Here is a 15,105-nt window from a genome sequence, read left to right as displayed (position 1 = left end):
TAATGATGTTTGGTGTATATAGATTGCCTGGATGTGTGTGTCCTATCCATCTACACAAAAAAGCGTGCTGAAGCAGGTAAAATAAAAATCACCTGTCCTCGGTGCCAAACACTCACTACCGAGTTCCAAATGGCCTCTGGAAGCAAGGTCAGGACAAGAACTGTGCGTTGGGATCTTCAAGAAATGGGTTTCCATGGCCAAGCAGCTGCACACGAGCTTAAGATCACCATGCCAAGCGTTGGCTGGAGTGGTGTAAAGCTCGCCACAATTGGACTCTTGAGCAGTGGAAATGCGTTCTCTGGAGTGATGAATCACGCGTCACCATCTGGCAGTCCGATGGATGAATCTGGGTTTTGCGAATGCCAAGAGAATGCTACCTGCCTGAATGCATAGTGCCAACTGTAAAGGTTGGTGAAGGAGGAATAATGGTCTGGGACTGTTTTTCATGGTTCCAGTGACGAGAGGTCTTAATTCCACAGCATACAATGACATTCTAGACAATTCTGTACTTCCAACTTTGTGGCAACAATTTAGTGAAGGCCCTTTCCTGTTTCACCATGACAATGCCCCTGTGCACAAAACGAGGTCCATACAGAAATGGTTTGTCGAGATAGATGTGGAAGAACTTGACTGGCCTGCACAGAGCCCTGACCTCAACCCCATAGAACACCTTTGGGATGAATTGGAACACAGACTGCGAGCCAGGCCTAATCGACCAACATTGGTGCCCTGTGGAGGCTGTTATAGCAGCAAAGGGGGACCAACTTTAACACATTGCTTTATTCTTTATTTTGGTGTTTCTAAAATGACAAGTATGCTACTTGAAGTTGTGTGTGTATACTTGAATTCTCATTGTTTGTTTTCTATGAGTATATTGTTGCCATTTGTCATTATTATTCCATCACTTTAGTAGTTTTTAGTATTGAACGTTGTGTAAGTATTCTTACACATATGAAATCTGTATACTGTATGATATGGCTAAGAATAAAGTAATCTACTCTTTAACACTTTAAATGTTAGGGGTGGACCTCATCGGACCCTTCACGAAATCCAGGAATGGCAACATCTGGTGTCTGACGGCAATACCCATTTAAGGTCAGTAAAGGAAGAGACGGTGCTTAAACCTAAATTCCCTTATGTAACCCATTTAAAAGGGTCATACGAGGAACCTAATACATTCCAATAGGGGCCAAATAAAGAGTGGGGATTGAGAAAATGAGGACTCTTAGCCTAGCAAGTATATTACCTGTAGAATGAGCAATATTTCCATTCTTTCAGCACCATCATTGCTGATACACCGTATAGAACTAATCCTGAAATGGAGTGAAGGAGAATCATCTCATCTATCCTTTTTCTCCTCTGTGTGATCTGTTCATCTCCAAGGCTTATTCAGGTTTGAAACTGTGCTCCCTCCTGAGGGGTGTCTCTCACCCCTTACATTCTCTCCATAGATCTTTTTAGAGTTCTCTCCATACATCTTTTTAGAGTTCTTGCTCCTCCTATCTCTTCCTCTCCATGGTGATGTCATGCATAGTACTCTACATAATATTTAACATAAACAGCCATGATAGGTCCTGTCTGTCTGGCGACTTGGTGTTTTGATACAACCAAAAACATCCACCGCAGACAGCACAGGTTACTTCAGTCAATATTCGCTACAAATCGCATGCAATAACTGTTCATATATTTTTACCTTTTGAAACATATTTGGCATTTGGCTTAGAATGGGTCAAATAAAAATAGTGGTTGCTTTTAAACAATTTAAGTCTAATATATTTCGATATACATATGCTGAAGTTTTTTAAAATATATTTTTAAAACGTTTTCTCAAATCCAACTTTGACATTGGAAGTATGATAGATTATGAAAATTGTAACATTTGGCCAATTTGCCTGTCTGGACACTTGTACTAACTACAGTGCCTTCGGAATGTATTCAAACCCCTTCCTTTTTCCACATTGTAGTTATGTTACAGCCTTATTTTAAAACGGAATAAAAAAATGTCCTCAAATCTACACAATATCCCATAATGACAAAGCAAAAACAGGTTTTTAGAAATGTTTGCTAATTTGTATTAAAAAACATACCTTATTTACTTAAGTATGCAAACCCTTTGCTATGAGACTTGAAATTGAGCTCAGGTGCATCCTGTTTCCATTGATTATCCTTGATGTTTCTACAACTTGATTGGAGTCCACCTGTGCTAAATTCAATTGATTGGACATGATTTGGAAAGGCTGTCTATATAAAGTCCCACATTTGACAGTGAATGTCAGAGCAAAAACCAAGCCATTAGGTCGAAGGAATTGTCCTTAGAGCTCCGAGCCAGGATTGTGTTGAGGCACAGATCTGGGGAAGGGTACCAAAAGATTTCTGCAGCATTAAAGGTCCCCAAGAACACAGTGGCATCCATCATTCTTAAATGGAAGAAGTTTGGAACCAACAAGACTCTTCCAAGACTCTTCCTAGAGCTGGCCGCTCTGAGCAATTGGGGAGATGGGGAGCCTTGGTCAGGGAGTTGACCAAGAAATCGATGGTAACTCTGACAGAGCTCCAGAGTTCCTCTGTGGCATTGGAAGAACCTTCCAGAAGGACAACCATATCTGCAGCACCACCAATCAGGCCAGACAGAAGCCACTCCTCAGTAAAAGGCACATGACAGCCCTTTTAGAGTTTGCCTAAAGGCTCTCTGACCATGAGAAACAAGATTCTCTGGTCTGATGAAACCAAGATTTAACTCTTTGGCTTGAATGCCAAGCGTCACATCTGGAGGAAACCTGGCACCATCCCTACGGTGAAGCATGGTGGTAGCAACATTGTTTGTGGTGATTTTTTTCCAGCGACTGGGAGACCAGATCGAGGGAAAGATGAACGGCGCAAAGTTGAGATCCTTAATGAAAACCTACTCCAGAGCACTCAGGACCTCCGACTGGGGCAAAGGCTCACCTTCCAACAGGACAACAGCCCTAAGCAAACAGCCTAGACAACTCCAGGAGTGGCTTTGGGACAAGTCTCTGAATGTCCTTGTGTCCCAGCCAGAGCCCGTACTTGAACCTGATTGAACATCTCTGGAGAGACATGAAGAAAGCTGTACAGTGACACTCCCCATCCAACCTGACAGAACTAGAGACATGGGAGAAACTCCCCAAATACAGATGTGCCAAGCTTGTAGCGTCATACCTAAAAGACTTGAGGCTGTAATGCAGTGGTCACCAAACTACGGCCCGCGGGCCGGATACGGCCCGTCAGCACATTTGGCCCGGCCCTCTGAACAATACCAGAGACGCTATCGAATTTTTTTCCTATTTGGCCTCCAGAAAAAAAGGTTAGGTAAGAGAAAAATTGATTCAGAATGCAGGGTATTTAACCTGCAGTGGACAAACAATTTTTTTTTGTTCAATGCAAAGAAAAGGCTGTTTGTCTCATCTGTCAAGAGACGGTGGCGGTATTCAAAGAATACAATCTTCGCCGACACTATGAATCCCGTCACAAAGACAAGTACGATAGCTTGCAAGGCCAAATACGAGCAGACAAACTCTCAAAGCTAAAAAGTGGACTACTATCTCAGCAGAATACATTTGTACGCCAAGCTCAGCTGAACCAGGCATCCGTTCGGGCCAGCTTTCGGGTTGCTAAACTGATAGCAAGAAGCGGTAAGCCTTTCACTGACGGAGAGTTTGTTAAGAAATGTATGGATGCTGTCGCGGAGGAGGTGTGTCCCGAGAAGAAAGATGCATTTAATGCCGTAAGTCTGTCGGCGAGTACAATCACCAGACGCGTTGAAGAAATCGGGAGTAATGTATATGCCCAGCTGCAGCAGAAGACGAAAGAATTTGACTTTTTTCATTAGCACTGGATGAGAGCACGGACGTGCAAGACACAGCGCAACTGCTCATTTTTATTTGTGGAGTTAGCGCAAACTTTGAGATATGCGAGGAGCTGGCAGCCCTCCAAAGTCTCAAAGGGACTACAACGGGAGAGGATATTTTTGACAAAGTGTGCCAAACCATGGAGAAGTTGGACCTGGACTGGTCAAAGCTAGCTAGCATCACGACTGACGGGGCTCCTAGCATGGTGGGCGAAACTCGCGGTCTAATAGGACGATGAACCGGAGTTGGAAAAAGGGGTCTCACCGCCCCGCTACGAGTCCACTGCCTAATTCACCAGCAAGCACTGTGCTGCAAAGTGTTGAAGTGGGATTCTGTAATGAAGGTTGTGGTCTCGTGCATAAACTTCATCAGAGCAAAGGGACTTAAACACAGGCAGTTCCAAGAATTCCTGTCTGAACTGGAGTCTACGCACGGAGATGTGCTGTACTACACAGAGGTCCGATGGCTGAGCCGGGGCAGAGTTTTGAGGCGTTTTTACGAGCTGCTACCCGAAATTAACGCATTTCTTCATTTAAAAGACAAAACGGTCCCAGAGCTGATCGACCCAGAATGGAAATGGCACCTCGCATTTTTAACAGACGTGACAGAAATACTTAACAGCCTTAACTTGCAGCTACAAGGCGAGGGGAAACTCATTTGCGACATGTATTCACACATAAAAGCATTTGAGGTGAAATTAGCGCTGCTTTTGGAACAAGTGAAAAAGCGCAACTTCGTCCATCTTCCTGCTACCCAAAACCTGTCGACAGAGAACCCAGCGGTCCCGTTCCCAGCTGAAAAGTGCGTGGAAGCACTGGAAATGCTGAAGGCGGAGTTCGGTGTGCGATTCAGTGAACTACATGTTCATGCAAAAGAAATCCGTCTTTTTCAGAACCCCTTTGTTGCCGACATTGATGAAGCCCAGCCTTCATATCAGTTTGAGTTGGCTGAGTTACAGAACTGTGATGTTCTGAAAGACACATTCAAGCCAAACAGTCTCATTGACTTCTATGCCGCCCTCCCAAACGACACATATCCAAACATCAAAAAACACGCAATGAAAATGTCCACAGTTTTTGGCAGCACGTATATCTGCGAGAAAACCTTTTCTCGCATGAAACTGCTGAAAACCCCGATGAGATCAAGATTGACAGATGAACATTTGCATCAGTGCTTGAGACTGGCTGTAACTAGAATGGAACCTGATATTCAACTTCTCACCAGCCAGATGCAGGCCCACAGTTCACACTGATGAACATGCATAGGTAAGCTCACTTTTCTGACTTGAATGAGTCATTCTGAGCATAAACAAATATAATCATAATAAAATCTACTGGGATAAAATCCATCTTTACAACCATACTGGTAGTGAAATGTATTGTGCTGTGTAGGTGCTGTATCACTTAGTTCAGTTTCTCAACCTGCTTCTTTTGTGGTTTTCACAGGGAGGTTGATGAGAGAGAGCTGCAAACAGCGGTGTCTACAAGCCTACTGGAACCTACAAAAGGATTATAAGGAAGGAACACAAGAACTTTAAGAGACTGCTCATATGTGTCAGAGAGATTCTGCTCTGACAACTGAGCTGAACTTTTATCTGTTAAGATTGTGCATGGCACGACAGAAAGTTAATGTTCCATGGCTTTTTTTTCTATGAAGAACCCAGAGAGAGTTCATTTAGTTATTATTTATTTCCTGTTTTTTCTGTGAAGAACTCAGAGAGGGTTATTTAGTTATTATTTATTTCATTAATAGTGTTATTATTTGTTTCCTGACTTTTTTTCTGTAAAGAACCTGGAAAGGGTTATTTGGTTATGTGTGGCTTTCTGGAAAACAATACATTTTTTAAGCTCCCCTACGATCGTCACACTTTTTCTGTTACAAACTGACACCGGCCCCCCATCAGAGAAGGGAAAAGTTATGTGGCCCTCACAGGAAAAAGTTTGGGGACCCCTGCTGTAATGGCTGCTAAAGCAAAGTACTGAGTAAAAGGTATAAATAGTTATATAAATGTTTTTGCTTTGTCATTATGGGGTATTGTGTGTAGATTGGTGAGAAACTATGTCATTGATTTTAGAAATAAATGTGGAAAAAGTCGAGTGGTCTGAATACTTTCCTAATGCACAGTATGTTGACAACCCAATGTCATGCCTTTACACCAAACATGTGTTCTGGACGTGAATGCGTTTAAATATGGAAGACGGAACTGTATATTTTAGTCACAAATAAAAGGGATAGTTAAAATATATTTGGTACAGTCAGTGTGATGTATTTAATGTATTTGCCACCAGTGCTTTTATGTAGCCAGTGGGAATCGCTTGACGGGCGGATGTGGTTTGTAATAAAGAATTGAGCCAATCAGTTTCCGCATAGGGGCAAGACATCATAGGGACACACCAAGGAGGAGAGTCGATTAAGCTGCACCGGGCGCCCATTTACCGGGTGAAAAGTGATTTGCATTCAGTTTGGAACTTGGCTTTCTCACGGTCACGAGATAGTTATCCCGTTTTGGCCGGTGAGGAAGTAGGCTCAAACTCTTCTCTTCGGTTAAGCACGCGGAGCAGAGTATGATTCGGTGTTTTCACCTGCCTAAGTGGTTGCTTTTCATAGGAACGCATTTATCTGCCTTACCAATTAAAACGAGTTTGAAAATTCGACATATTTCATGGAAAATATAACGAGACAACATTGACTGAGCGGCGCAAATTACTGTTCGATTTGAGCAGGTCGTGTACGGTTCCGCCCCGTGCATCCCGTGCCATTGTAATATAATCCTCTCAATCAAAACCAGGTACCTCCTTTCCATTGGTCAGTAGAGGTATGAATGAGGTGGGGCTTGCCGCAAAGCTCGCGGTGTTCTGTTGAAATTCCATTGCCGACCATTAAAACAACGGACTAACAATTTACCGAAGTGGAGACAACGAGAAATAAGACAAAATGTTGGATTTAATTGCAGAAGAAATGTTAACATTCGGAAATAGGATTACTTAAGGATTGCATTGAAGTGGACTGCATTTTCCTCTGGTTTTTCCGTGGCTAGCTAACTCTCAAGCTAGCCGAATCGGAACAATCGGTAGCTAACCAGCCAGCTATCTAACGTAGCTAGCAAACTACAGTAACTACAGACTTGTGTTATATGTAGTAGGACAAGGACGGTGCACGTTTCATCGCTAAAAATACGCAAAACGAATGTTGTTTCTGTCATGAGTCCAGCCGGTTGCCCCCATGTGAACGGTTTCAAAGTGGATAACTGGAAACAGAATCTACGGGTTATTTACCAATGCTTTGTGTGGAGTGGATCTGCCGAAACCAGGAAACGCAAGGTAAAATGTTTAAACGCTAACGTTAGCTGACTAGCTCAGAACATGCTGCAGCAGACCCGCTCCTCAAGTGCACTGCCATCGACGTCTCACAGGCTAGCTGTCGCACATCACTATGTCTAAATACCAAGTCACACAGGAAGAGGCAGCTCATACAAGTGTGTGACAGACCCTGGTTAGTCAATTAGCTATCGTGAACGTTAGGTCTAACTAGTGATATTTGCTACGGGTTACCACCATAACACGTATCAAACGTTGGCTAGGTAACGTTAACTAACCACAGTACACATTTTCAGGCATGTCTGTTTCTCTCGGCTTGGGCAGGTGCAGTTTTGGACAGGATATTGACACTGATGTGTGTGTGTGTGTGTGTGTGAGAGAGACCTTTAACATACTACCTAACCTCTTTACGTCTCATGCATCACACAATCATGTGTGCCTGTAAGCAGTCCCTACTCTGTTTACGGTGCTTGCATCCCCAGCTAGATACATTGCTTGTCCGCCTGGAAAGTATCTCGTAGGCTACACAGAAAATAAGTACATCTCAGCAATCTGCATGCTTCTTGAATAACATGAACACAGTTACTTGGGTTATTTCATCCAAGTGTACAATTCCTTTGCTAGCTCTACTTTTCCGTGTGCCATCTGCGCTCGTCACCGGCCGCCCCCGCGCAACGGTACAGACAGACAAAATACGATTATCTTATGTTCCTTATGAGTCAAGTACAGTCGGATCTGGGGATATTATATAACTAACGTAGTTAGCGATTGTAAAAAAAATATATATTACATGTGTGTCCATATCATGATAATTTAACCGATGCATCCATTGGCTACAGGCTGTGCGTATTAACACACAGTAGGAGAGAATCACCAAATATTTTTTTCATAAATTTATTTTCAGACAGTTTTGGGAGATCATCTCTCAAAGCATATTCGGCTAGTCTGCATTAGAATTCTCGTGCAGTACAGTCTGTGTCCACGCAATGCGTCATATAGCTGCTGTCGTTCTAGCGAGACAAGAGCCTCCACTTGTTGGTGTCATTGTGTTGGTAGGCAGTGCATCGCCTACCATCTCCTCCGTTCACACACATTTTCAAAGGTTACGTCTTAAACCCACTAAGCGTTTTGCCCGAGTTCATCAAGTGATACTGAGAGGCTGCAGTGAAGGATTCACACAAGCAGGAAGCCAGCAATGTCTATTCTTGAGACCCAATCCACATATCATGTGTGTGGTTGGACTAACCCCAGGAGTTTGCATACCTTAGCCCTCATGTAACAGTATTGTCTGTTCAGTGCAGCGATGTAGATGCAGCAGGGGTGCAGGGCTCTACACTGAACTTTTTTTATAAGGAGCACGTGTACGCCTATAGTTGAAAAATGTAGTTGCACACACACATTTAGGAGCACAATGGAAAATATTTGAGGTAATGAAGCTAGAATCCTTTTCTGTTTCCCCCCCAGGCCTCTGTCTCTGTGGGTTCAAGGGTTTATTGGTGTCGTGTACAGTGTAGCTTCCTTCCAAATGGTTTCAACAAGAGGTCGACCGATTAAGATTTTTCAACACCGATACCGATTATTGGAGGACCCCAAAAAAACGATTAATCGGCCGATAATAATAAAAAAAAAATATATATATGTATTTGTAAAAATGACTATTACAACAATACTGAATGAACACTTATATTAAGTTAAAATAATACGTCAATAAAATCAAATTATTCTCAAGTAAATAATGAAACATGTTCAATTTGGTTTAAATAATGCAAAAACAAAGTGTTGGAGAAGAAAGTAAAAGTGCAATATGTGCTATGTAAGAAAGCTAAGGTTTCAGTTCCTTGCTCAGAACATGAGAACATATGAAAGCTGGTGGTTCCTTTCAACACGAGTCTTCAATATTCCCAGGTAAGTTTTTTTTTTTCTTTTTCTACTGTATTATTGACTATGTTTTGTTCATTCCATGTGTAACTGTTGTTGTATGTGTCGAACTGCTATGCTTTATCTTGGCCAGGTCGCAGTTGCAAATGAGAACTTGTTCTCAACTAGCCTACCTGGTTAAATAATGGTAAAAAAAAACGTTATTATGTAGTTATAATAGGAATTATAGGACTATTTCTCTCTACCATTTGTATTTCATTAACCTTTGACTATTGGATGTTCTTACAGGCACTTTAGTATTGCCAGTGTATCAGTATAGCTTCCGTCCCTCTCCTTGCTCCTCCCTGGGTTCGAACCAGCAGCACAACGACAATTAGCGCGCGCTAACTAGCTAGCCATTTGACTTCGGTTACACAAGCCTCATCTCGGGAGTTGATAGGCTTGAAATTATAAACAGCACAATGCTTGACGCACAATGATGAGCTGCTGGAAAACGCACGAAAGTGCTGTTTGAATGAATGTAATATCATCAACCATGTGTAGTTAACTAGTGATTATGATTGATTGTTTTTTATAAGATAAGTTTAATGCTAGCTAGCAACTTAACTTGGCTTACTGCATTCGTGTAACAGGCAGTCTCCTTGTGGAGTGCAACAAGAGAGAGGCAGGTCGTTATTGCGTTGGACATGTTAACTGTAAGGTTGCAAGATTGGATCCCCGGGCTGACAAGGTGAAAATCTGTCATTCTGCCCCTGAACAAGGTAGTTAACCCACTGTTCCTAGGCCGTCATTGTAAATAAGAATGTGTTCTTAACTGACTTGCCTAGTTAAATAAAGATTCAATAAAAAAATCGGGGACCAAAAATACCAATTTCCGATTGTTATGAAAACGTGAAATCGGCCCTAATTAATTGGCCATTCCGATTTAATCGGTCGACCTTTAGTTTCAACATTGTAACTGTTTCATCTCAGGGCCTTCAGCTTGCTCACCCCAACACACACACACTGTAGCCAGTGTTTTGTAAGGTAAATGGTAACCATCTCACGATCTAAAAACATCATGAACAATTTTGTCCTTTGAGTCCTCATCACTGGTTGTTTGAGTTGGGGATAGGCATGGGAACGGACGTCAACTCCATCTTTTTGCCAGAGATGTATTAAAAAAATGTAATACTGTGATACTATTTGGTGGAATGTGCTTGGTGGCTTGTCCCAGGATGAAAATAAAATAGTCTTGACTGTTCGAGGCACAAACAGATCTTCTCCCTGTCGGATCACTAAACAATGGTGTCTGTTTCTCGTATCGAAGTTAATGACTGGGCACAGAATGCATGCATCCTACAAATAGAATGTCTGAGTTCAGAGAGTGTTGTCATATCCGAATAAGTGCTTCAACCAGTACCATGTGTGACAGCTGTGAGCAGTCTACTGCAACCCCCCCCCAACCAGTACCATGTAGCCTACTCTGCTGCTTTTCTCCATCTGTTCTTTCTGCACATCTCCATCAGTTTTAATATGTTACTTAGCCGTGATGGCGAGCTAGAGTGTGCAGACAGGGATGGGTTGGAGCGGCTTGCAGCGTGAGCCCAGTGGATGCGTATCTCCTGTAAGAACAAGCAGGCCAGTCTGACTTTGCTGTCACGCTGCCTCTGAGTGCCACTGCCATAGATGAAAAAGAGGGCACAGTGAGTCATCCTTACCCTCTCTCCCTTGTACCGCGAATTGGCGTACGTTTAATGTAATTTTATAAACCATGTCGGGGGCAGTTTTTTTTATTTTGTCTTTAAAAAATATATTATTTTTTTTACATCTCGTAGGCTGCAAATTGTTGGTTTGATTACAAACAATCCTGTTAAGTCATGTTACTTGGCTAGCAAGCTAACCACATGGGACCTTGGCTATGCACACATTTGGATGGCACAGAAAACGGGATAGATAACCTACTCAGATGCTTCAAAGGTAGGATACATATGCCTAGTGTATTTCAAAGATAAATCTGAGTCAAATCAATCTCTAGTTCTGGTGTTAAATTGTTTGGTGCCTACCTTTTGGTGTCTGTGCGAACTAGAATGACTGCTGTGTGTGTGCGGGAGAAAGCGAGCGAGAGATTGTAGGCTGTGTAAAGTTGTCTGAAGAGTAGGCTAAAGATGGTTTCATATTGTTTTCCCCTGCCCCAATGAAAATGTAGCTGATTTATGCATTTATATTCCTTACTACATTCCTCCTGCCCAATCACAGGTAGTCTTCGGATATGAGTAAATCAGCTATTTTCAGCAATAGCCTTTTCTCTTATACAGAGAAAATGTGAAGTTAAATTAATTGTGTTGTATTAAGGACATGTGTGAATACCAGGGAAAGACTTTAGTGCAGCACACATGCAGAATGTATGGAAAACAGGCATCTGGGGCAGGGCAACCCCTGTGATATTTGGCCTGATATCACATTGTTAGTCAAATGTTGGTATAGTGACAACCTCACTCTGATAATAGGCCATTTTTCTTGTACTTTACCAACTATATATATATATTTTTTGTTGTTGTGTGTGTCTGTGCTAAACCATCACCTTTTTGGGCCCTCACCAGTTAGCATCCCTGCTTTCTAGTTGTTTGACTCCACACCACCCCATCTTGCGTTAGGCCGGGAATCTATATTTAACCATGTGTGGCATGGTAATCTCAACCCACCTGTCCACTGTGTTATGGGGAGACTTGTGTTCAGAGCTGTCAATGACCAGGCTTGGTGTGTTTAATCAGGGCTGACGCGGCGATCTGGGGTTGTGGAATGGCAGCGACAGACTGATGATTATCTATTGTTTTTTTCTTACCCCCTCTTTCTGTCAAGTTCTTTCTCTACCTCTTTCTTTCTCCTTCAGCTCTCCTTTCATACCCCCCCACCATGCAGTCACCCCTGCTCCATGGATACCTCAATTAGGGTTAGCGGAGTGAGTGATGCAGGGATGAGGAGAAAACAAACGGATCGACCATCTGGGCTGGACCTCCTAATGAGCAGTTGATTGTATAATCAGTCTGTTTAAACGCCTCATTTCTGTCCTGAGAGAGAACAGACCCACAGAGGTGACATGGCACCCAGGTCGTGTTCACTAAGGCACACCGTAGCCAAACCCTTTGAAACAGAAATGTATTAAAATAACTGCAGGTATTACCTCCCTCTATCACTTTTTCAAACCTGTTCCATGCCTCAACCTAGTCATTCTCTTATGATACTGGCAGTGCCCACCTCCTAAAGCCTATGAAGGCTGCTCCATTGAAGCAGTTGTTTTGAACGCACCTTGGTGCTGTCCTCCTCACCGCCTTTGACCATCCACTCTATGCCCCATTAACTTTCAATTTCGCTCGCATTAAATCTTCAGGCACATGGGTCTTTTGAGCGATCTGATTGTTGAGGAAAGCCTAGCGCCTAATACCTATGGTCAAAATCATAACCGTAATTCGACCATGTGTCCCTCCCACCTAACTCTTTCTCTAGAGAAACCTTCAAATCTAAGTTTATTTGTCACGTACAGGTGCAGTGAAATACTTGTCATACTAGCTCCAACAGTGTAGGAGAATGTCTAGCAAATGCAACACAAATAATAAAAACATTTAAACACATGTCAGATTCCAGAATGTAAATGTATGTTTGTGTATACAGGATATAATTTGGAAAATAAAATATGTACAGTAGTAGGTATATTGGTGACTGATGTCCAGACAGTAATATAAATAGTACCTGAAGTGATCAGTGTTCAATGACTATATATATTGTATTCAGAGTACCTTTTCAACATTTTGTTATGTTACAGCCTTATTCTAAAATGTATTAAATATTAGTTTTTTTCTCATCAATCTACACACACTACCCCATAATGACAAAGTGTAAACAGGTGGACTTCAAATTGTAGAAACATCTCAAGGATGATCAATGGAAACCGGATGTACTTGAGCTCTATTTCAAGTCTCATAGCAAAGGGTCTGAACTTAAGTAAATAAGGTATTTCTGTTTTTTAGAAATGAAAATGTACTGAACCTGTTTTCACTGCCATTGAGGTATTTTGTGTAGCTGGATGGGGGGAAAGTCAAGGGGTCTGAACTTTCTGAATGCACTGTACACTAGCCAGCACTGTACATGGAGCATTAGTCTCAAGGTGCAGGGCAGAGTACTGGGCAGGTAGCTGGCTAGTGATGTCTGTTCAACGGTCTGATGGCCTGGTGATAGAAGCTGTCTGTCAGTCCTGGTGCACTTCAATGTGTAGGCTAGGTTTAGTGCTTGATTCAGAGGACCATGGCCCGTCAAGGAATTCACTCAATCCATTGTCGAACATGTCCTGTTTTAATGACCCTCTCCATTCTCCATGGGTAGGTACAGTGGGGCAAAAAAGTATTTAGTCAGCCACCAATTGTGCAAGTTCTCCCACTTAAAAAGATGAGAGGCCTGTAATTTTCATCATAGGTACACTTCAACTATGACAGACAAAATGAGAGAAAAAAATCCAGAAAATCACATTGTAGGATTTTTAATGAATTTATTTTTAAATTATGGTGGAAAATAAGTATTTGGTGAATAACAAAAGTTTATCTCAATACTTTGCCAACAAAGGGTATATAACAATGACAGAGGTCAAATGTTTTCTGTAAGTCTTCACAAGGTTTTCACTGTTGCTGGTATTTTGTCCCATTCCTTCCGCAGATCTCCTCTAGAGCAGTGATGTTTTGGGGCTGTTGCTGGGCAACACAGACTTTCAACTCCCTCCAAAGATTTTCTATGGGGTTGAGATCTGGAGACTGGCTAGGCCACTCCAGGACCTTGAAATACTTCTTACGAAGCCACTCCTTCGTTGCCCGGGCGGTGTGTTTGGGATCATTGTCAAAAAGTTATATTGTGGTTTCATCTGACCATATGACATTCTCCCAATCTTCTTCTGGATCATCCAAATGCTCTCTAGCAAACTTCAGAAGGGCTTGGACACGTACTGGCTTAAGCAGGGGGACACGTCTGGCACTGCAGGATTTGAGTCCCTGGCGGCGTAGTGTGTTACTGATGGTAGGCTTTGTTAATTTGGTCCCAGCTCTCTGCAGGTCATTCACTAGGTCCCCCCCGTGTGGTTCTGGGATTTTTGCTCACCGTTCTTGTGATCATTTTGACCCCACGGGGTGAGATCTTGCGTGGAGCCCCAGATCGAGGGAGATTATCAGTGTTCTTGTATGTCTTCCATTTCCTAATATTTGCTCCCACAGTTGATTTCTTCAAACCAAGCTGCTTACCTATTGCAGATTCAGTCTTCCCAGCCTGGTGCAGGTCTACAATTTTGTTTCTGGTGTCCTTTGACAGCTCCTTGGTCTTGGCCATAGTGGAGTTTGGAGTGTGACTGTTTGAGGTTGTGGACAGGTGTCTTTTATCCTGATAACAACAAGTTCAAACAGGTGCCATTAATACAGGTAACGAGTGGAGGACAGAGGAGCCTCTTAAAGAAGTTACAGGTCTGTGAGAGCCAGAAATCTTGCTTGTTTGTAGGTGACCAAATACTTATTTTCCACCATAATTTGCAAATAAATAAATTAACAATCCTACAATGTGATTTTTCTGGATTTTTTTTCTCATTTTGTCTGTCATAGTTGAAGTGTACCTATGATGAAAATTACATGCCTCATCTTTTTAAATGGGAGAACTTGCACAATTGGTGGCTGACTAAATCCTTTTTTGCCCCACTGTACCTAAAAAATATTGAGTACTGAGTAACGTATCTGAATACTTATGTTAATGTGATGTTTCTGTTTTAATTTTTTTTTTTTTTTCCCAAACCTGTTTTTGCTTTCTCATTATGGGGTATTGTGTGTAGATTGATTGGGGGGGACAATAATCCATTTTAGAATAAGGCTGTATCAAAAAGTGAAGGAGTCATTACTTTCCATGTGCACTGTATATACAAAGGTATGTGGAAACCCCTTCAAATGAGTGGATTCGGCTATTTCAGCCACACCTGTTTCTGACGGGTGTATAAAATCGAGCACACAGCCATGCAATCTCCAAAGACAAATATTGGC

General features: G+C 42.2%; 2 protein-coding genes across 4 annotated transcripts in view; both read left to right on the top strand.

Moving 5' to 3' along the window:
- Nucleotides 1-4,124: 4,124 nt before the first annotated feature.
- Nucleotides 4,125-5,938, top strand: LOC135563944 (general transcription factor II-I repeat domain-containing protein 2-like). The gene is made up of 2 exons (XM_065007929.1): nucleotides 4,125-5,134; nucleotides 5,315-5,938. Exon 1 carries the CDS (start codon nucleotides 4,207-4,209, stop codon nucleotides 5,119-5,121), a length of 915 nt encoding a protein of 304 aa, XP_064864001.1. The 5' UTR covers nucleotides 4,125-4,206; the 3' UTR covers nucleotides 5,122-5,134; nucleotides 5,315-5,938.
- A 783-nt stretch (nucleotides 5,939-6,721) lies between these two features.
- usp22 (ubiquitin specific peptidase 22) overlaps nucleotides 6,722-15,105 on the top strand; it is a 38,440-nt gene continuing 30,056 nt past the window's right edge. For 2 of the 3 annotated variants that reach the window (XM_029629133.2, XM_029629132.2), the window contains exon 1: nucleotides 6,722-7,189. In XM_029629133.2, coding sequence (XP_029484993.1) covers nucleotides 7,070-7,189 — 120 coding nt within the window. In that variant the 5' untranslated portion in view covers nucleotides 6,722-7,069. The remainder of the gene's footprint in view (nucleotides 7,190-15,105) is intronic. The other variant, XM_029629134.2, reaches the window with a different exon arrangement.

Source organism: Oncorhynchus nerka, linkage group LG23 (genome assembly GCF_034236695.1).
Source record: "Oncorhynchus nerka isolate Pitt River linkage group LG23, Oner_Uvic_2.0, whole genome shotgun sequence".
NCBI lineage: Eukaryota > Metazoa > Chordata > Actinopteri > Salmoniformes > Salmonidae > Oncorhynchus > Oncorhynchus nerka.
Note: the sequence above shows the minus strand (reverse complement) of the source record. Positions and strands in the feature narration are given on the sequence as shown.